We start from the raw sequence: 22642 nt of genomic DNA, 5'->3' as shown, positions 1-22642 counted from the left end.
TCTTACAGAGGGCTTTCTAATCACAACAGGAAATCTCAAAGCTGAAAAGGAAAAAAAAAAAAATGGATCACACTAACTACATCAAATTTTAACATTTTGGGAGGCTGAAAGTACCATAAACAAACTCAAAAGAGAAACTAGGGAAAATATTTGCAACCCAAATGACAGGCAAAGGACTTATTTCCCCAATAAACAAATTACTCTTACAAATCGATCGACAGAGCACATAAAAAATTTATGAAAGAAATATAAATGATGCAGACAAATGAGATAGCTCTGAACCTCATTAATAATGAAAGAAATACAAATTAAAATAATGAGATATTTTCCGAGTAAATATTGGCCATGATATTTGAAAACCAATCCTCCTTGGTGCTGTCCATACGTAGGGAAGCTGGCATCCGCATTCACGGCTCATTGAAGCTACCCTTCAGCAGGGAATTCAGTGACACACTGACTTTATATGGTCTTGTTCTGCGATTTTAATTGCTCCTAGTTTTATTCTCTCATCCAGCAAGCCCCCATCACATCGTGCCTTCCAGAACGAGCTCACACCTGCACCTCCCCGGATTCTAAGACCTACTCTCTTTGTTCTACTCGATTTATAACTTCTAGTGTTCAGAACTGCTGCTCGCCTGGTCTGGAGGATTTCCACGCAGGTTGTCTTGGTTTCCTTAGATCTCCTAGGAAATGCAACAGCAGTCTGGCTAACTTTGAGCTGTCCCTGCCAAGGCTCCTGGTAAAGGGAAAACCGCCCTGGAGCATCTTTCTACCCCAGCCTCCTCCCACACAGTTCCTGACAATTGTACCTGGAAAAGAAGTAGAATCACCCAGAGTTCCCAGTGAAAGTCAGTAACATCAGAACCAAGACAGCTGTGTTGAAGCTCAGGGTTGTTCTGGGCAAGGTAAAGAGACAGACACTGAGGACTTCCCTGGTGGTTCCTGGTTAAGAATTCTCCTTGCAACACAGGGGACATGGGTTCCATCCCTGGTCTGGGAGGATTTCACCTGCCCCACAGCAACAGATCCCTGCTCCCACCTACTGGAGCCCGTGTGCCAGAGCTCGCGCTCCGCAACAAGGGAAAGCCCAAGCACACCCGTGAAGACCCAGCGCAACCAAAATAAACAAACAAATCTCAAAGGAAGAAATAGAAACTAGACATTCCGTCACTGCCATTATATCTAGAAGTGCCTTTTCTCACTTGAAAAGACCCTGATGCTGGGAAAGATTGAAGGCAGGAGGAAAAGGGGACGACAGAGGATGAGATGGTTGGATGGCATCACTGACTCAATGAACATGAGTTTGGGTAGGCTCCGGGAGTTGGTGTTGGACAGAGAGGCCTGGTGTGCCGCAGTTCATGGGGTTGCAAAGAGTCAGACATGACTGAGCAACTGAACTGAACTGAACTGAACTGCCTTTTCTCAACAAAGACTGCTTGTGTCCACATGGTTATAATGAGGTAATACCCACTAGATCTATGTTCCCCAGTGTTCAGCTCACTCTCCTTGTCCAATGCTTGCACTTTAATATCTGGGCAGCCCCACAAGCCATAAGCAGGAATTTGACTTTATGCCTTTTGTGATAAGAAAATAATATTCAGGCTGAAGACAGTTTTCACTCTCCTGCAGGTTGAATTTGCCCATTCTGAAGAATGTCCCCTTCCCCAAGTAAACTATGAAAGTGAATAATGCAACACCATCTTCTCAACAGAACTTTAAAGCCCAGTTGCTATTTTTCTGCAGTCCCTGGAATTATTTAACCTTTTCAGGTAGAAATTGGCCCGTTGACTACAAGGAGTCACTGATGCCCTGAAAATGAGTAACCAGCTCCTTCCCATCAATCCTGTGACTTTTTATACCCCAGCTTCTCTCATGGTGCTACGATTTCAGCAAATGTTAATTGAGTGCCCCTTTGGTGGTTCAGTAGGTAAAGAAACTTGCCTGCAACTCAGGAGACCTGGGTTTGATCTCTGAGTTGGGAACTTCTCCTGGAGAAAGGAATGGTACCCACTCCAGTACTCTTTCCTGGAGAATTCCAAGGACAGAGGAACCTGGAGGGCTTCAGTCCGTGGGGTCACCAAGAGTCAGACACAATTGAATGATTTTCACTTTCCCATCAATCCTGTGATTTTTTTATACCATATCTTCCCTCGTGGTGTTAGGTTTCAGTGAATGTTAATTAGATGCCTCTTTTCAATAAATGGTATTGGGAAATCGGATATCCACAGGCAAAAGTTAGAGCTTACCTTACCCCACCTACAAAAATGAATCAAGATCAATCAAAGAGGTAAACATAAGAGCTGAAGTTACAAACCACGTAGAAGAAAATCTAGGGGGAAAGTTCATGACGCTGGATTTCCTGAAGACTTCCTGGCGCTTCCCTGGTGGCTCAGATGGTAACGAATCTGCCTACATTGAGGGAGACTCGGGTTCAATCCCTGGGTTGGGAAGATCCCCCTGGAGAAGGGAATGGCAATCCACTCCAGTATTCTTGCCTGGAAAATTTCATGGACAGAGGAACCTGGTGGGCTACAGTCCAGGGGGTTGCAAAGAGTCAGACACAAGTGAGCAACGTTCACTTTTACTTTGTTCAATAAAGGATTTATATCCAGGATATGTAAAGAACTCATACAGCTCAACAACAGTAAATTTTTAGATGAGCAAAGGACTCGAACAGACATTTCTCCAAAGAAGATATATTATACGAATGGCCAATAAGCACATGAAACAATATTCAACACCACTAACCATTAGAGCAATGAGGTCAAGACCACAGTGAAATACCACTTTGCACTCATTAGGGTTGGTAGCAAAAAAAAAATATATATATATACAAATGTTGGTGAGGAAGTGGAAAAATTGGGGCACTCGTGCATTGATGGTGGGAACACAGAATGGTGCAAAACGGTAAGTGACTCCCCCAAAATTTAAACATAGACACACCATGTGACCTAGCAACTCAAGTTCTAGGTATATGCCCAAGGTGTTTACAGCAGGGACATGAGCATATGTTTGTACACCAACATTCATAACAGCATCATTCCCAATAGCCAGGGTATGGAAACAACCTCACGTCCATCAGCAGATGAATGGGTAAGGAAAAATGCGGTGTTCAAAGAGGAGAGAATGACCGGAAATCCTGCCCATTTGCTACAGCATCGGATGACTGAAGGCCATTATGCTAAGTGGAGTCGGTCAGATTCAGAAGAACAAATCCTGCTCAATTCCGCTCACATGGAGTGTCTAAAATAGTCAAACCCTTAGCAACAGAGAATATGATTGTGGTTTCCAAGAGAGAAATACTAGTTACGTCCCAACACTTCATCCAGGATCTTGCACATAGGGAGTTACTGTTATAAAATCCATCTCATTTTCTCCATACCAGTTAACTACATCCAGTGTCCATTGTCTATCTCCTCCGTTAGGATACACGCTGCACAAGGACACAGGTTTGTTTTTTGCCAGTTTTATTCAGTGATAATCCTACCAAACTGACAGGAAAATGTCTAGCATAGTAGCTCCTCAATAAATAGTAAATGTATTAAATTAATGAATAAAATATTTTAGGCGATATCTATTGAAAATACGAAGCAACAGGTGTTGTTGTTCAGTCGCCCAGTCGTGTCCGACTCTTTGCAACCCCATGGACTGCAGCGCACCAGGCCTCCGTGTCCCTCACCATCTCCTGGACTTTTCCCAAGTTCATGTTCATTGTATCACTGATGCCATCCAACCGTCTCATCCTCTGACACCCTCTTCTCCTGTAGACAGGTTATTTTTTTAACTTTTTATCTTGGAGTATAGTCGATTAATAATGTGATTGTTTCAAGTGAACACCAAAGAGATGCAGCCATTCACATACACGAATGCAATCTCCCCCAAACTCCCCTCCTATCCAGGGAGCCTTATCCCTCGTATCCACATTAAATATAGTAGTCTGTACATGTCAACTCCCTAACTACCCCTTCCCCCTAATCTTACTCCACTGGAAACCACAAATTCATTCTCTGAGTCTGTGACTCTGTTTTGTAAATGAGTTCACATGGGTCATTTTTTTTAGATTCTACAGATCATGTTTGCAGCCCCCTGGACTGCAGCCCACCAGGCTCCTCTGTCCATGGGATTCTCCAGGCAAGAATACTGGAGTGGGTTGCCACCTCCTCCTTCAGGGGATCTTCCCGACCCAGGAATCGAACCCACATCACCTGAGGCTCCTGCACTGGCAGAAGGACTCTTTACCACTTGAGCTACCTGGGAAGCCCAATTCTGCACATAAGGCATGTTTTATGATATTTCTGCTTCTCCAGACAGTCTAATTTTACAATACCTTTTAGGGGGAAACCCAAAAAAGTAAAATTTACTCAGGATAGAATTAGAAACAGTTCAGATATTCATTTCATTACAGAGTCTAATGGAGGGAGGGGGCCCTTTTGTTATTGCTGTTGCTGTCATCTGTGTGAGTGTGTGTGAGTGTGTGTGTGTGTGCACACGCTGTGAGTGTGTGTGTGTGCTGTGTGTGTGCGTGCACGCTGTGTGTGAGTGTGTACATGTGTGTTGTGTGTTGTGTGTGTGTGTGCACGCTGTGTGTGTGCACGCACGCTGTGAGTGTGTGCTGTGTGTGTTGTGTGTGTTGTGTGTGTGTGCACACACTGTGTGTGTGTGCTCTGTGTGTGTGCTGTGTGTGTGTGCTGTGTGTGTGCTGTGTGTGTGTGCTGTGTGTGTGTGTGTGCTATGTGTGTGTGTGCTGTGAGTGTGTGTGTGCTGTGTGTCTGTGTGTGTGCTGTGTGTGAGTGTGTGTGTGCTGTGTGTGAGCGTGTGTGTGCTGTGTGAGTGTGTGTGCTGTGTGTGTGTGTGCTGTGTGTGTGTGTGTGCTGTGTGTGTCTGTGTTGTGTGTGTGCTGTGTGTGTGTGCTATGTGTTGTGTGTGTGCTGTGTGTGTGTGCTGTCTGTATGTGTGCTGTGTGTGTGTGAGTGTGCTGTGTGTGAGTGTGAGTGTGCTGTGAGTGTGTATGTGTGTGCTGTGTGTGAGTGTGTATCTGTGTGTGTGCGCGCTTGCAGGATAAAGATATGCTGAGATAAAGAAAAGGCACAGTGTTCTTTTCAACAGTTTTCAGAACAGTTCGTGGTTTTTGAAGAAGAGATAAGTAGAAACAGCTGACACCTTGTTTCCCGATAGGATTAAAAGGATGAACCGTATAATGTCCGTGAAGCACCTTGGTCTCCACGGAATAACCTGGCAGTTGAACCATAGGGAAGCAGGATGCCTACCTTCCTTTCAACTTCTGTCAGCTTTTCCCAACTTCTTGGGTGATTTATTCTCTTTATACACCATATCTGAGTAAGATTCAGGAGAAAATATTGCTTGAGGTTTGATTCAGCATCAAGCAAAATGAGATTCAGCACCTAGAGCTATCTCAGCTTCCTTGAATTCCATCACCGGTAACCAAAATGTTTCATTTTCTTTTTATCCGCTACCTGTCTTGCTGCCCAGAAGAATGGGAGGTCCGCGGGGGATGGTGATGTTGGGGCATAAGCAGCTCTGTTCTTGTGGGCATTTGCACATGGTTAGCATGGCACTGGGCTTCCCTGGAGGCTCGGACAATAAGGAATCTGCCTGCAAAGCAGGAGACCTGGATTGGGAAGATCCCCTGGAGGAGGGTGCAGTGATAAAGAATCTGCCTGCCAATGCAGGAGATGCAGGCTCCTGGGTCTGGAAAGATCCCCTGAAGAAGGGAATGGCAACCCACTCCAGTACTCTTGACTGGAGAATTCCATGGATGGAAGAGCCTGAAGGGCTACAGTCCATGGGATCGCAGAGTCGGGCACGACTGAACGACTAGGCATAGCAGGACACATGATGGCATTGTCCCTTCCACGAGTGTGTGTGTGTGTGTGTGCACACTCAGTCATGTCTGACTCTTTGGTGATCCCATGGACTATAGCTCGCCAGGCTCCTCTGTCCATGGAATTTTCCCATCAAGAATACTGGAACAAATTGCCATTTCCTTCTCCAAGGGATCTCCCCGACCCAGTGACTGAATCCATGTCTCTTGCATCTCTTGCATTCGCAGGCAAGTTCTTTACTAGCTAAGCCACCAGGAAGCCCGTCCCTTTCCTGAAAGTTAGAAAAATAGAATTTGAGCGGGGATCCAGAAAAAGAAATCTGTGGACTATTTCTGTATGTCTCGTCTTGATTATCATGGCAAAAAAGCACTTTTTTGTGGGTTTTGTTGATCCTATCTGAAGTGTTATGACTGGATGATATGCATGGATATGGTGGATATGGATGGTTGCTGCTGCTGCTGCTGCTAAGTCGCTTCAGTCGTGTCCGACTCTGTGCGACCCCATAGACGGCAGCCCACCAGGCTCCCCCGTCCCTGGGATTCTCCAGGCAAGAACACTGGAGTGGGTTGCCATTTCCTTCTCCAATGCATGAAAGTGAAAAGTGAAAGTGAAGTCGCTCAGTCGTGTCCGACTCCTAGTGACCCCATGGACTGCAGCCTACCAGGCTCCTCCGCCCATGGGATTTTCCAGGCAAGAGTACGGAGTGGGGTGCCATTGCCTTCTCCATGGATGGTATCCATACTCATACATATATGTGTAAATATGTGTAAGTAAGTAAGTAAATATGTACATATAGACTGGGACAAACGATCCAAGATTATGTGTTGTGTTGATTATATGCCATAATTCTGACCTATACCCAGGCCCTTTATGTGATAATCTGGTTAATTGGGCCTTACACCTACATTCATTCAAATTAATACATGTGAAAAACGGAAATCACAAAGTATTGGTGATGCTATTTTTGCCAGCTTTATTGAGATAGAATTGACATATGACATTGCGTGAGTTTAAGGTATGCAAACATGATCCGATACACCTATGTACTGTGAAATCGTTTACCACAATGAATGTAACATAGCCTTCACCTTGCATAATTACCATTGAACTGTAGCTGTTACAGTGAAAACACGTAAGAATTACTCTCAGAGCAACATTCAAGTAAAGAACACAGTGCTGTTAACTATACCATGGTGTACATTAGACCCAGAACTTATTCATCTTAATAATGAGAAGTGTTTGCACTGCCCTTTGACCAACATCTCCTCATTTCCTCAACCTGCAGTCCCTGGGACTCGTCGACCTATCCGCCCTCTCTCTCCATATATAAGCAATATCATATGAGTCTCATCTGCCTGCATCGGGTTTACTTCACTCAATATGACAATGTCTGGGCCCACCCATGTTGCTGCAAAAGGCGTTTCGCTCTTTGTAACGGCTGAGTAATCTCCACTATCCACATGTACCACATCTTCTTCCATTCATCCGTCAGGGACATTTAGGCTGCTTCCATATCTTGACTATTGTAAATAGTGCTGTGAAGAACACTGGGGTGCGGGTCTCCTTTCTAAGCTGTAATTCTGCACGCTTGCAGCTGTGGAAGCCTGGGCTGGCTGCCAGTACAGACTGGGTGCTGGCTGGAAGCAGGTGTAAAGAGGTGGGAAGGACTCGGGTGGTTGGCATCTGGGAACATGAACACCTGTGGGGTAAAAAACAGTGAGATATGCCTGGGGTCCCCCGAGGTGGCGGAGCTGGCTGTTGCTTTCCTGGGTGGAGAAAGCTGTTGGGGTCCTCTGCAGAGCAGGTCTCTGGGAACTATGGTCGCCCCCACTATGGGGCTATAGTGAGGGCCTTTGCCCTGCTTCCCTGTTCCTAGCCATCTCTTTAGTCTCAGCTTCACCAGGCTCTGGGTTTGGTAAAACCAAAGTAGTTCCTCTGGGGACACTGGTCAGCCTCTCGGCTGTCCGTTCTCAGGGAAGGGAAGTCTTTCCAGCCAGGGAGTTCCCTGTTGGCACGGAGAAGCGCCAGCCTGGGGGTGAGACAAGACAGGAAAAATGAAGCTGTCCTTCCTTCCCTTCTATGTGATCATTCTCAGGCTTTTGTTCCACTGTGTTGACATTTTGGAGGTGGACTCCTGGGCTCTCCCAGAGCTGTTTTTGATCGTGGACTCTTCATCTTTGTGAGGGGAGGAATCCTGGGGTCTCCCACACTGCCATCTTGGTGACATCATTTTGGGGGTTGTTCGAAACGATAAGAAACACACAGCACTTTGGCCTCTTGATGGATTGAATTAAATGGGTCAGTTCAAAGTCTGAAAGTCTGCTCTTCTATCTTTCCTATATCATTTTTGGTAGACTGAGGCTAAAGTATTACAGCCGAAAACTTAAAATTTTGAAACATGATTCCTAAGAGGGATATATTTAGAAGTTGAAAGGGATTTAAAAAAAGAGATTTCAATATTGCCAGCTGGATTTTATCACTCAGTGTTCCCCAGATATACAGAACCAATGGAACATATATATGTATACGATTTTTCTTTTTTAACTTCTATTGGAGCACAGCTGATTCACAGTGTCAGGTTGGTTTCAGGTCTACAACTAAGGGGATGTTATGTTACGCATATACACTGCTGTTTGGTCTCTAAGTTGTGTCTGACGCTTTTGCAACCCCAAGGACTGTAGTCCGCCAGGCTCCTCTGTCCATGGGATTTCCCAGGCAAGAATACTGGAGTGGGCTGCCATTCCCTGCTCCAGGAGATCTTCCTGCCCCAGGGATGGGACCCTGTGTCTCCTGCACTGCGGGTGATTCTTTGTCACCGAGCACCATATCCACTCGTTTTAAGATTCTTTTCCCATATAGGCCATCACGGAGTATTGAGTAGCGTTCCCTGTGCTATGCAGTAGAACCTTAGTAGTTATCTACTGCATTTACGGAGAAGACGATGGCACCCCACTCCAGTACTCTTGCCTGGAAAAGCCCATGGACGGAGGAGCCTGGTGGGCTGCAGTCCATGCGGTTGCGAAGAGTCGGACGTGACTGAGCGACTTCACCTTCACTTTTCACTTTCATGCATTGGAGAAGGAAATGGCAACCCACTCCAATGTTCTTGCCTGGAGAATCCTGGGGACGGGGGACCTGGTGGGCTGCCGTCTCTGGGGTCGCACACGGTCGGACATGACTGAAGTGACTTAGCAGCAGCAGCAATTGCATATATAGTAGTGCACATATGTCAATCTATAGATTTTTTTTTCTTAAGCCACTTGCATGAGGTATGATTGACATACTGAAAACTGTACATACTCAGTATATACAACTTGATGAGTTTGGAGATAAGTGTGTACCTGTGAAACCATGACCATAATCTCTATAGTACACTTTAAAATTTGCTAAAAGAGTACATCTTACATTGTGTTCTTATCACAAAATAATATCATCGTAATAAAAAATAAATAGTGCGGTAGGAAACTCTCAGAGGTAATAGATCTGTTTATGGCAAAGCAGGAGATTTCTCACAAGGACTGGCCCACACAGTTCCTTTTACGGAAGTAGGAATTCCCACAATCCAGGAAACCCAGGGAAGCAGAGGTGTGGTTCAGGGTTCAAACACCAGGGAAAGCGATGGTGTTGATCCCAGTCCAAGTTCAGAAGGAAGCGTGCTCCGGTTCATGCAAGTCAGGAAGAGAAGCTGGCATGAGTTACCCCCCGACCCCCGACCCCCGACCTCTGCTCTGTGCTCCAGTCAAGCCCTCAGGACTGGAGGGCACCCACCACACTGGGGATGGTGACCTGCTTTACTGAGTCCACCAATTCAAATGCTTATCCCCTCTACCAACATCCTCACAGACACACCCAGAATTAATGTTTAGCCAAATATCTGCACTCCCAATCCCGGGGGTAAAATCGACACATAAAATCACTGTGATCGGACCCTATTCTCCAAAAGACTGCGTGTAGCGTCTGTTTTGGCTTAGTGGTAAAGAACTCACCTGCCAATGAAGGAGACATGGGTTCAATCCCTGGGTCAGGAAGATCTCCTGGAGGGGGAAACAGCAACCCACTCCAGTCTTCTTGCCTGAGAAATCCCACAGACAGAGGAGTCTGGCGGGCTACAGTCCGTGGGCTTGAAAAAAGTCAGACATGGCTTAGTTACTAAACAACAGCAGTGTCTATTTTAACAATGAGTCCTGCCAATGAGATAAGTGAAAATTCTTGGCCCAGAGCCTGGTATACATTAGACACTATGGGAATGTCTTCATTCATTTATTAATATACTTAGGTGGAAATGTAACATAAATGCCATTTCCTCTAGTGCCTTATCTCATCACCAGAAGATGGGCCCCTAAAACACGCTCAGACTTCATCTGCATTTCATTCACTTGTGCACCCCTGAAGCAACTGCATATACACAAGTACTATGCATGCGTCAAAGGGCATTCACGTACAGGCAAAGGCTGCTGCCACCCACCAAGATTCCCTAAAGGAAATCAACCTGAATATTCATTGGAAGGACTGATGCTGAAGCTGGAGCTCCAATCCTTTGGCCACCGGATGCGAAGAGCCAACTCACTGGAAAAGACCCTGATGCTGGGAAAGACTGAAGGCAGGAGGAGAAGGGGACGACAGAGGATGAGAAGGTTGGATGGCATCACCGACTCAATGGACACGAATCTGAGCAAACTCTAGGAGATAGAGAAGGACAAAGAAGCCTGGTGTGCTGCTGTTCATGGGGTAGCACAGAGGAAGAACCACGTCAAATAGAAGTGGGGGGAAATGTGAGGCTGCTCTCACCACTACTCAAACAGCACACTCACTGTCTCGCATTTTTCTCATTTATTTATTTTTTAAATGGAAAGTTTTTCCTGCCTTTAAGCATGCAAGAACCCTCCAAGGGGCGATTTCTTCAGCCCATTGACAAAGTCTGGCATATAGCAGGAATTACTGAACATGTGTTGCCCTCTGAAGAAAAAGTAGTTGTTGATCATTTTGATGAATGGACACCAGGTGCATACCTGATTAAATCCTGATTGTGGACCTGATTAGGTACACAGAGAAGAAAAGGTACACCACATAAAAAGCGGATGCCTCCAAAAGTGTATTTCCCCAAATTCACCATCTTCCCAGAATCGGTCCTATACCAATAACATGGTCGGACACCCACGTGTTATCTTTCTCTGGCCTAATGTGTATTCTAGAACAAAGCATACAGTACTGGAGGGCAACCAAGCACCTCTTCCTGGAATACACCACTTGTTGTTCCTTTGATGAAGTGGGTCTCTTTCCCTCCATCTCCACTACCTAAGACTGCCCCCCTTCCACCCAGTCTCACTGCAGCCAAAGGGATCTTAAATTTCAGAGAAGATTATTTCATCCCTTGCTTTTCAAGTAAAGTCCACAAGTCCCTAAGCGAGCCTGCGAGGCTCTCCATGACCTGGTTTCTCTTGAATTTAGCAGCTGAATCTCACACTAAGCCTCTCACTCATCAGGCTGCAGCCACTCTGGTTTCTCAGTTCCTCAAGGCATCCTTGCATTTGCAACTCCTTCCATCTGGAGTGGTAACCCCATCCTATGACTATGACGTACTTACTCTTTAAGCCTCAGCTTAACGGTCAGCTCCTCAGGGGAGGCTTACCTGATCTCATCAAACTGAGTCAGAACCCTACTGTACAGGGTAACAGTATCCTGTGATGCTTCCTCTCTTCCCCTTTCCAAAATCACATCAAAAAATTAATTAATTGGGTTCAGTTCATTTCAGTCGCTCAGTCATGTCCGACTCTTTGCGACCCCATGAACCCCAGCACGCAAGGCCTCCCTGCCCATCACCAACTCCCAGAGTTCATTCAAACTGGTGTCCCTTAAGTCATGATGCCATCCAGCCATCTCATCCTCTGTCGTCCCCTTCTCCTCCCACCCTCAATCTTTCCCAGAATCAGGGTTTTTTCCAATGAGTCAGTACTTCGCATCAGGTGGTCAAAGTATTGGAATTTCAGCTTCAGCATCAGTCCTTGCAATGAATGTTCAGAGTTGATTGCCTTTACAATGGACTGGTTGGATCTCCTGTTGTCCAAGGGACTCTAAAGAGTCTTCTCCATCACCACAGTTCAAAAGCATCAATTCTTTGGCTCTCAGCTTTCTTTATGGTCCAACTCTCACATCCACACATGACTACTGAAAAACCACAGCCTTGACTACATGGACCTTTGTTGGCAAAGTAATGTCTCTGCTTTTTAATATGCTGTCTAGGTGAGTCATAACTTTTCTTCCAAGGAGAAAGTGTCTTTTAATTTCATAGCTGCAGTTATCATCCGCAGTGATTTTGGAGGCCAAAAAAATAAAGTCTCTCACTGTTTCAATTGTTTCCCCATCTATTTGCCATGGGGTGATGGGACCAGATGCCATGACCTTAGTTTTCTAAATGTTGAGTTTTAAGCCAACTTTTTCAACTGTGTCGTGGCTCAATATCTATACCCTGCATTCTAATCTCCATGAAGGAAAAACCATGTCTTTCTTATTTACTATTATATTCCTGAACTTAGTGTTATTTCTGATATGTAGTTGATAGTCTATAAATATTTGCTGAATTGATGAATCAGATTGTGGAATCTCCATGGAGACATTTCCCAAGTAATATTTCTAGTGGACGTGAAGGTCGTTAAAAGGTGGCAGTCAGATTCATGGTCATCTGTCTGCAGATGATAAAGTAAATGTCCTACAGGAGATGGAAGTGCTGGTTTTCATCACTGGAGAACAGAAAATAGCTTGAGTGAACTGAGCCAGATGGTGCATGAACAATGCTTCAGAAATAAAACAGGGATCCTGACCTTTGGTGACCAAGAAATATTTCAAAAGTTATCCATCAGGCTCAGTTCAGCTTTACACCAAGATCGAACTGTTTTCAATAATTAATGCAAGTCATTACACCTTTCTTTGATTCTGCAGTGTCTTGGTCCTCTACAGTACCTCAGGAAGTAAACTAACTTGAACATTTTCCAGTTCACATCTATTTTCCCCTTTCTTTCCTCTATTTTTCTTCCCTTATTTTCTTCCCCTTGACTCTTCCGTGACAAATACCTAAATTATACATGATTGAATGTTGAGGATCCAGTTTCTTTTGGACAAGGTTGATTTCTACCCCACTACCCACAACCAAGGAAGATGACTATCCTCACTATGTAAGCAATAAGCTACTGCATTGTAAGTATTCAAAGTCCAGATGTTAGTGTGATGGGAAAAAAGAAACTGTGTAGCTAGAAAACAATCAGCAATATTCAGGATGGTTCAGAAAAATAAATTTCACATTTTATAGCATCTTATCACTTATAAAGTCCTTCAGCACTCAATTTCTCTTGAGACTGGCTTTAATCATAGCTAGGTAATTTTTACTGGTGTGATAACTGAGGCAGAGAATTTCTGGCTCAAGGTCACAGAGTTAATAAAGCAATTACTGGAACCTAAATCTACTTTTTTTTTTTTGCCTCCATATGTCTTTGTAATTATCAGGTCTGGTTTCTCTATTACAAAGACAAGCTAAAAGCCCAAAGGATTGTCTGCAGGAGCTTCTGAATCAACTGAGCTCAAGTCTTACTCTGCTTGGGAAACCTTCATCCTGCTGAGAGCTCTCTTCAGAGCCTCCTTCACTTCTTTGTTCCTCAGGCTGTAGATCAGTGGGTTCAGCATCGGGATGACCACAGTGTAAAATACTGACACGATCTTGTCCTCCCCGAGAGATTTTCCCATGTTTCCTTTCAGGTATATGAATATGAGCGTCCCGAAGAAAAGAGCCACGGCAGTTATGTGAGAAGCACAGGTGGAGAAGGTTTTGGCTTTGCCGCCAGCTGAACGAATCTTCAGAATGGCCCGAATGATGAACAGGTAGGATATGAGAATCACTGAAACACTGGTTGCAATGACCAAGAAAGCTAAAAGGTAGATCACCCGTTCTCGTGGCCTGGTCTCACTACAGGCAAGCTTCAGCAGAGGAGGGAGGTCACAGAAGAAGAAGTCCACGTGGTTCGACTTGCAGAAGGAGAGAGAAAAGGCGCACCCGGTGCGGACCACAGAATTGACCGCGGCACCACCGTACGCCCCGGCCACCAGCCCCAGGCGCGTCTGGGGCGTCATGGCCGAGGCGTAGAGGAGGGCGTTACACACGGCCACGCAGCGGTCATAAGCCATCACGGCCAGAAGGAAGCACTCAGCACTAGCACAAACGGTGAAGAAGAAGAACTGGGTGGCACAGCGCTCAAAGGTGATGGTCCTCTTACCGGTCCGCAAGGTCTCCAGCAGCTGAGGGACAATAACGGAGGAGTAGCAAATGTCCAGGAAGGAGAGGTGGCCGAGGAAAAAGTACATGGGAGTCTGGAAGCGAGGGTCACTCTGAATCAGCGCCATCACCCCCAGGTTGCCTCCCAGGGTGATGAGATAAAGGAGCAAAAACACAAAGAAGAGACCCGTCTGCAGCTCGGCCGACAGCTGGAACCCCAGCAGAACGAATTCTGTTACCAAAGTGCCATTCTCCGCCATGAGTCCCAGGCTGCCCACTGAAATCAAAAAATAAGACCTCATTAAAGATAAATTCAGATGAACACGGCCTGATCTGGTCACTTTCAGCAAATCACTTCACGGGTTTTGAATACCTGTATTTCTTTTTGACCGTGCTGGGCCTTGGCTGCTGTGTGCGGGCCTTCCTGGGTGTGGCCAGCTGGGGCTAGTCCCTAGTTCCGGTGCACGCACTCCTCGGCGCGGCTTCTCTTGTTGTGGAGCACCAGGTCTAGGGCGAGCGGGCTCAGTGGCTGGGGCTCCCAGGCCCTAGAGCGCAGGCTCAACAGTTGTGGCGCACGCGCCTTGCTGCTCTGTAGCGTGTGGGACCTCCCCAGGTGAGGGATCAAACCCACGTCTCCTGCATTGGCAGGCAGAGTCTTCACCACTGAGCCACCAGGGAAGTCCTCACTTTACAATTGTTACACTTTTTCAGTGGATCTTGCAGAGATCCTTGCAAGCACATATTTGTTCATCCTGCTTTTCGCGAGAAGAATATGAGGGTCAAAGAGGTGAAGTGACTAGCTCGTGATTTCATAGTAAAGAGGCAAAACCAGGACTAGAATGCAGCTCCTAGGCAATTCCTAACTTCTTACCGGTTCCGAATTGGAAACAGTCCTCGGCCTCACTGAAGAGTGAGGAGAAACCCTGGCGGTATAGCATTAAGGACGTGACCTTTGAAATCAGACCGTGGTTCCCATCTCTTGAGACCTTGGCCGAGTTAATTCAACTTTCTCAACCTTAGCATCCTTGTTGGTTGAATGAGAATGTCAGTGCTAAAGTCATGATATTACTGTGAATAGCTAACACTTGGTCTGACTCACACACTTAGAATTATTTTTTTCTAAATTCTGCAACAATGTAACATCTTCTAGGTTCATGTATATTCTGGAATCTTATCTCCAAGTCCACAGCCCCTTGGAATTCCAATATCAACTCTATCTTTCTGCGTGGCTATTTTGATGCACACATGAACCCAACAGAGTTGGATGCAAGACAGTGAGCTGTGAAGAGCAACCTCAGCTAGAACTCCTACAAGCTGTTGCCCGCCAAGTCTCTTCTTCCTCTCCGCTTCTGCTAGGCAACCTGCCCTGGTTTTCACATTCTCTTATTCCAAAGAAACTGTCCCATTATTTTAAAATGCCAGATCACTATCAATTGGTAAGAATCATGAATCAAGCCATTCCAGAATTAGCCTGCAAAGCTCCTTAAGGGACAAAGCCACCACACTGAGCTTAGAATTCTAATAGAGATCGAGGGCTCACCGAGTATTCAGACAATCTTGCTTCTGTGCCTTCTGGATGCCCATCATCTGGGGTAACGGAAATACTGAATGCGGACTTCAAAGGTGATTCTTTTTGTCCTCCATCCTTGAAGCAAAAACTGAATTTGAGAGAGCTCTCACAGGATTTTAGATAATTGAGAAAATAAAACTTTGCCCAGTGTTTGGCAAAAGCTGATCTAATGATGAAATAAGTGTCAGTGTCTGGTGTTTACCCCTCCGCCACTGAGGTCCTGCTAAGGTAAATATTTAGGAGTTCTTTTCTTTCCTCGGGGCCCAATATAATATTGACTCTCAACCAAAACAATGGCTTGCTGCGTTCTTGGAATTCACACAAATCATCTTGACCAAAAAGGGGAAAAAAGAGAGAGACTCATGTTCATTTATTTATTCAGTAAGAATCTGCTGAGAATTTACAATGCGTGAGGCACTCTTCTGGTTGCTGGGAAGAAAACACAGACAAAGATCTTCCCCTTGTGAGGTGGTCATTCTAGCAGAAGAGCTAGGCATATACAAATATATTTCTTTTAAATAAAGAGCTATATTTTTTAACAAGCTAGAAGATAAGTGCTATGAAAGACGTGCACACACAGAGCTTTGGGAGACCCCAAGTATGGAGAGGAGCGTTAACAGGCTCATCAAGGAAGGCTCACTGAAAAGGGACGTTTCTGCAGAAATGGTGGGAATCAGGCAGCTACTCACGCTCCTTTGTACACATCATTTATGCACGAACATAGGAAATGAAGACACCAGCAGCGGACCACTGCGCCTCCATTACACAACACACAGAATCCTTCGGGTCCTTCTGAGACCTGAAGACAACTTTGTTCAGAAGTGCCAACCTCCTGTGCCAACACAGAGAGAAACCCCTAAGGTATCAGAGGCTCGATAATCAGCCTAAGGTCACTCACTGCAAAGACAGACTAGAAAACAGCACAGCGGCTGAGAAAACGGCCCGGAAGACAGACGGAGCTCGCTCCAAACTCAGCTGTTTCTATTTGTGTGACCTTGGGCGAGGTGTTTGACCTCTAGACTCGCAGACACAATATCCTTGCAATAGCAACCACAGCTCTGCTCTGCTGCGGGAGGCGAAAGAGACAATTCGTGGAAATACACATGACGTGGGTAGCACAGAGTAAGCACTCAATACATGGAATTGTTACAAAATGATTTTTCAGCCACTAGGTTGCTCTGCCATGCAGAAATTGAATTTACCCCTGTTTTATTACTGAGTAAAATGAGGCTCAACTGGTTAACCCAACCTTCCCAAGGCCACACCAGGACCTCTGGCTCTAAATTCACTGTGCTTCCACCAACCGACACAGGACTCGTGATTCTGGCCCAGGAAGTGAGACGCTAGCCCAGCTCCGAGCAGCCCCGGGGGGGAGACGAGAGTCAGTACCCCCTTCTCCCACCACTCCCCCTGAGAGACACTTCTAGGTCTCCGCTGCGGGAGGAGCTGGTCGCCTTGGGAGCGGAGCGTCATGGTGGGGAGGGCCGCTGATGATGCTGAGCCAGCAAGAGGGCACGAGGGGAAGGTCGGAAGCGGCGTCTGGAGGCTGGCACGGACGCCTGCTGTCCGCCGCTAAGGTGGTATGGAACTCAAGCAGCTCTCCTCCCATCTCTGGATCTGTGTCCTCATATGACCAGACTGGACTCCGTGACCTTGACCGCTGCGTCCTGTTCTTCAGTGTGAGGACCTCTCTTCTCTCTTAAAAGTCCCACGACAGAGGAAAAGGGCAGGTACTAATAGCAGTGAGGGAGCACAGCATTACAACAGCAGTCGCTTTGAGTGAACTTCTGTTCTACGTGTTGTACAGACACTGCCTCACTGACCTTTCACAGTACGCCCGACACTGGAGACTCTGACTGTCTGTACTCACAGACTGGGAACTAGAGGCTTGCAGAGGTGAAGCAGTCTGGTTCCAGGAAACCACCGGGCTTGCCTGGGGCTCAGTGGTAAAGAGTCCGCCTGCCATTGCAGGAGACGCAGGTTTGATCCCTGGGGTCAGGAAGATCCTGGGGAAGGGAATGGTAACCCACTCCAGTGTTCTTCTCCGGGAAATCCCATGGGCAGAGGAGCCTGGGGCTACAGTTCCGGGGGCAGCAGAAGAGTCAGACACGACTCAGATACTAAACAACAACAAACCATCAGGCTGGGATTTGAACCAAGGTCCACTGGACTTCAAGGTCACGCTGCCAACTGACAAACAACTAATCTCAAAAATATACAAGCAACTCCTACAGCTCAATTCCAGAAAAATAAATGACCCAATCAAAAAATGGGCCAAAGAACTAAACAGACATTTCTCCAAAGAAGACATACAGATGGCCAACAAACACATGAAAAGGTGCTCAACATCACTCATTATCAGAGAAATGCAAATCAAAACCACTATGAGGTACAATTTCACACCAGTCAGAATGGCTGCGATCCAAAAGTCTACAGGCAATAAATGCTGGAGAGGATGTGGAGAAAAGGGAACCCTCTTACACTGTTGGTGGGAATGCAAACTAGTACAGCCACTATGGAGAACAGTGTGGAGATTCCTTAAAAAAATGGAAATAGAACTGCCTGATGATCCAGCAATCCCACTGCTGGGCATACACACTGAGGAAACCAGAAGGGAAAGAGACACGTGTACCCCAATGTTCATCGCAGCACTGTTTATAATAGCCAGGACATGGAAGCAACCTAGATGTCCATCAGCAGATGAATGGATAAGAAAGCTATGGTTCATACACACAATGAAGTATTACTCAGTCATTAAAAAGAATACATTTGAATCAGTTCTAATGAGGTGGATGAAACTGGAGCCTATTATACAGAGTGAAGTAAGCCAGAAAGAAAAACACCAATACAGTATACTAACACATATATATGGAATTTAGAAAGATGGTAACAATAACCCTGTATACGAGACAGCAAAAGAGACACTGATGTATAGAACAGTCTTTTGGACTCTGTGGGAGAGGGAGAGGGTGGGATGATTTGGGAGAATGGCATTGAAATACGTATAACATCATATATGGAACGAGTTGCCCGTCCAGGTTCGATGCACGATACTGGATGCTTGGGGCTGGTGCACTGGGACGACCCAGAGGGATGGTATGGGGAGGGAGGAGGGAGGAGGGTTCAGGATGGGGAACACATGTATACCTGTGGCGGATTCATAGATATTTGGCAAAACCAATACAATAGTGTAAAGTTTAAAAATAAAATTAAAAAAAAAAAAAAAGGTCACGCTGCCAGCAGCTCACAAGCATGGTAATGAGTTACCATCTAGTGAGCACCTTTTCACCACAACCAGAACTTTCTACTGGCTTTACAAGCGTTACTCTCTACATTTGGGCAGAGAGGAGAGAAACACAAATTAAATAAAAATTTTGGAAAGTGACCACAACTCTGAGAACACTGCACACGTTCTCCTCTTTGTGGTACCATCTTTACTGGCCCCACCTTGTCTGCAGGGATGTGAGGCAGACCACGTGCCCAGGACCACCACCAGAATTAAACTCCAGTTAAGGACGTGCCGCCACCAGGAGCACAGGTCTAAGTGGCGGGAGCGGCCATGTGGCCAGCCTTGCTCCTTCCTCCTCACCAGTTCTTCCCTGCTCTTTTGCTTTGCCCAAGCCTCATTCCTCATTCTTTATTTATTATCTTGCTACATGTTATACATTTTTATAAGCCACTCTAAATCTCTTCTGGAAAGAGATATTGATGAATAAATAAATACAAAATAAAATCGCCTGTTTGCCAGAAGCCAAGATCATCCGAACACGCAGCCATCAGACCAGCAGCAGTGCCGCCAGAGGCCTTGGCCAAATGGATTCTGGAAAGACAGTGCACGCACAGTGGTTCAGTCTAAATCAGACCCAACAAGGATGATGAAGAAAGGCAGACGGGCAGGGGAGCAAATGGACAGCTCGGGGAGGGCTCCAGGTCTGTGCTACTGCAGTCGGTTCCTGACGTCTTCATAAACCCAAATTCAAGGGTAGTGACCTAGGACTGCAACTTGAAACTGTGAAAAGCATGGAGGGTCTCCTAATCCCTAACATACTCTGTCTGTGTGCGTGCTTCTTTTTTTCACCTTTTTATTTTATACTGGAGTACAGCGGATTAGCAATGTTGTGTGGGTTTCATATGTACAGCAAAGTGAGTCAGCTATACATACACATGTACCTATTCTTCTAATTCTTTTCCCATTTAGGTTGTTACATAATATCACCAGAGCTCCCTGTGTCACACACGAGGTCACTTTGTTTACCCATTTTAAAGATAGCAATGTGTACCTATCACTTCAGTATGATCCTTCTGAGCATCAGGTACATCTACTTTTCAATGGACAGAGGAAAATGTTAGAGAAAACTCAGGTTGGCAAGTGTTTGCTGACCTTCAGAGGAGCTAGAAAGTTTGTTCTCTCCAAGACGAGTTCCACCTCTCCTTGTGATGCCTTGTCTAAACTCCTGAGCTGGTCCAAAATGATTGATAATTCCAGATAGAGTAGCCAATTGATTTCCTAATGTTATGGTTGGAGAAAACCAACAGCAGCTGCACAAAATCTCTAGGCAGGGAGAAGAACCCTGGATCGCTGCAGCCTCAGAGGAAAGTATTTGGTCCCAGGCAATTTAGATGAACTAAGCTGCTGGGGAAATATGCGTGGAACACTGAAAGAGCAGCTTCCTGTTTTTGGAGCCCACAAAATAGCTGAAATTGCTGGGTTTTGAGGACGCACAGTAAGAAAAGGAATCCTCAACGTCATCGTGAACCCACCACGCTCCTTGGTGCTGAGCCACATCAGCACTGCCCATTCTCAGTGATCTGTTACCTATTTGCTGCTGGGCACAGAAATATCTCACTTCCAGACACTTCCTGGGGGACCACGAACTCTAGGTTATCTTTCCCCCACGTAAGTCATGTCTGCTCAAGACTCACAGCTTCATTTTCATATTGGCCAACACACCTGGGCTTCCCTAGTGGCTCAGTGGTAAGAGGATCTGCCTGCCAATGCTAGAGACACAGGTTCAATCCCTGGGAGGGGGGATCCCCTGGAGAAGGAAATGGCAACCCACGCCCGTATCCCATGGAGAAGTATCCCTGGACAAGGAAATGGCAACCTACTCCGGTATTCTTGCCCAAGAAATCCCAAGGGCAGAGGAACTTGGCTGCTACAGTCCATGGGGTCGCAAAAGAGTCAGACATGACCTAGCTACTGAACAACAACAGCAACAAGACATCCAGGTCATCTAAGTCACACACCCCAGAGCTCATGGAGAAAGACCTCCAGACTGACTGCTCTCTGGGATTATTAACCTCTCCAAGACCACCGCTAAACCTCAGAACACTAACAAGGGTTTCTGAAGTGAAGAAGCCCAGCAGATTTTGGTGTTTAATATACTGGACTAGGAGCCAAGAGGCTACTATGGGCTAATCGAGAAAATATATGGGAAGATGATTCTCAAAGTAATAAGTCTGCATTTGGAAGGGATTGTTAGCAGGGCCCAGATGTCAGCTTTATAATAGCTCACACTGTGGAAAATATAGAGCCACGGATCTGAAGAGTACTTATATAGCTCAGCAAAACTAAACCACTTAGATCCTCCAAGTCAGGGTCAAAGTTATTTTAAAACAGTAAGATAAAAAGGTTCTACGATGTGCCTAAATTTATGCAGCCATTGCTCTCAGCTGGAAATATGCGACTAAGGTTTCTAAAGGATCTTCCTTTGTATTCTATGCTAAGCAGAATGCTGTCTACTGGGGTTGCAGTGATGAATATACAGAACTAAACAAATATTAGATGATAATGATCTTCCCTGGGCCGCTAGAATACAGCTGACATATCTACTTGTGGTAACGTCAGAGGAAAAAGGAATAAAGGAATGAGGTGCAAGACCATTTGCCACTCAAGGTGTCAGGGCGGACTTGGGCCTTAAGGATGTCTAAGTGGTGGGAGAAAAGGAAACGTAACTGCTTCTCGCATCAACACTCTGTATTCAGGTAAAAAGTAGCTCAATCTAGAGATGAAAAGAGACTATTTCAGAGCTCCCCTTCTTCTCAGAAATTTGTTTGGAAGAAAAGTTTAGTTGGCCATTTTCTAGTTGAATTTAAACTTATACATAGGAAAGTAATCTCCAGCAAGACTCACCGAAAAATAGGGCAGAACCAGCATGGTGTCGTGGAATTAGAATGCTCGGAAGTTCTAGCACGCTGGGGTCAGGTCCCAGGCAGTCATGTAAATTATCTGAACTTCAGTTGTGTCGTGTATAAGGACAGGAATAACCCCAAGTCACAGGAGTGCTCGAGGATGCAAAGAAAAGGCACGCGTTCCCAACAAAGACGGGTTCTGTTGCAAGCCATGGAAGGCGTGAATCCCCCTTCCCCAGATGACAGAGGACTCTCGTGATCCCTCACTTTAAAACCCTGTCCTCCCACGATCCCATCTGATCTTCACATAGCCCATTTCGAGGTAAGGCAATTGGCATTTGGAGAGGTCACCAGACTTGTGCAAAGGCCACACAGCTAGGAAGAAAAGCAGCCAGACCTGCGAACCCCTCCACCTCACCTCCCAGCCCCTCAGCACGGCGGTCATAGGGACACAGGCGCCCCCACCTGAAGGTGGGAGCTTGGGGGGCATAGGTGGGAGACCTGGAAAGTGGAAATCTTGAGTTCTCCCTCACTCTGTGATCCCACAATCAACTTCTAGAACGCCACATACATTCACTCCACACACTGACCTCAAGTCTCTCACACTTCCTCACTGCCTGCTGCCTCTGTCTCTTCTGCTCCCCGGGAAGAGAGTGCAGGAGACTCTTGGAAATTACAGGAGTCTCTGACAGTCACGGCTCTGCCCTTTGGACTTCAGACAGATGGAGCAGAGATGAGGAAAAGAGGTGCGGAGATGAGGGGGGTCTTGCCAAGAAGCGAACACCAGTGGAAAATGCTGGGAGTGGCAGGTCTCCTGCAGCCTGGTGAGACACCCTT

At 46.0% G+C, this 22642-nt stretch overlaps 1 protein-coding gene across 1 annotated transcript; it reads right to left on the bottom strand.

Annotated features, from left to right (window-relative positions):
• Positions 1-10894: 10894 nt before the first annotated feature.
• LOC109569149 (olfactory receptor 9I1-like) lies at positions 10895-14377 on the bottom strand. The gene has a single exon (XM_070804310.1). The coding sequence runs from the start codon at positions 14361-14363 to the stop codon at positions 13422-13424; it is 942 nt and encodes a 313-aa protein (XP_070660411.1). The 5' UTR covers positions 14364-14377; the 3' UTR covers positions 10895-13421.
• Between the last annotated feature and the right edge of the window lie 8265 nt (positions 14378-22642).

The sequence above is a fragment of the Bos indicus genome, chromosome 15 (genome assembly GCF_029378745.1).
Source record: "Bos indicus isolate NIAB-ARS_2022 breed Sahiwal x Tharparkar chromosome 15, NIAB-ARS_B.indTharparkar_mat_pri_1.0, whole genome shotgun sequence".
Taxonomy (NCBI): Eukaryota; Metazoa; Chordata; class Mammalia; order Artiodactyla; family Bovidae; genus Bos; species Bos indicus.
This window is presented reverse-complemented; position numbering and strand designations above follow the sequence as displayed.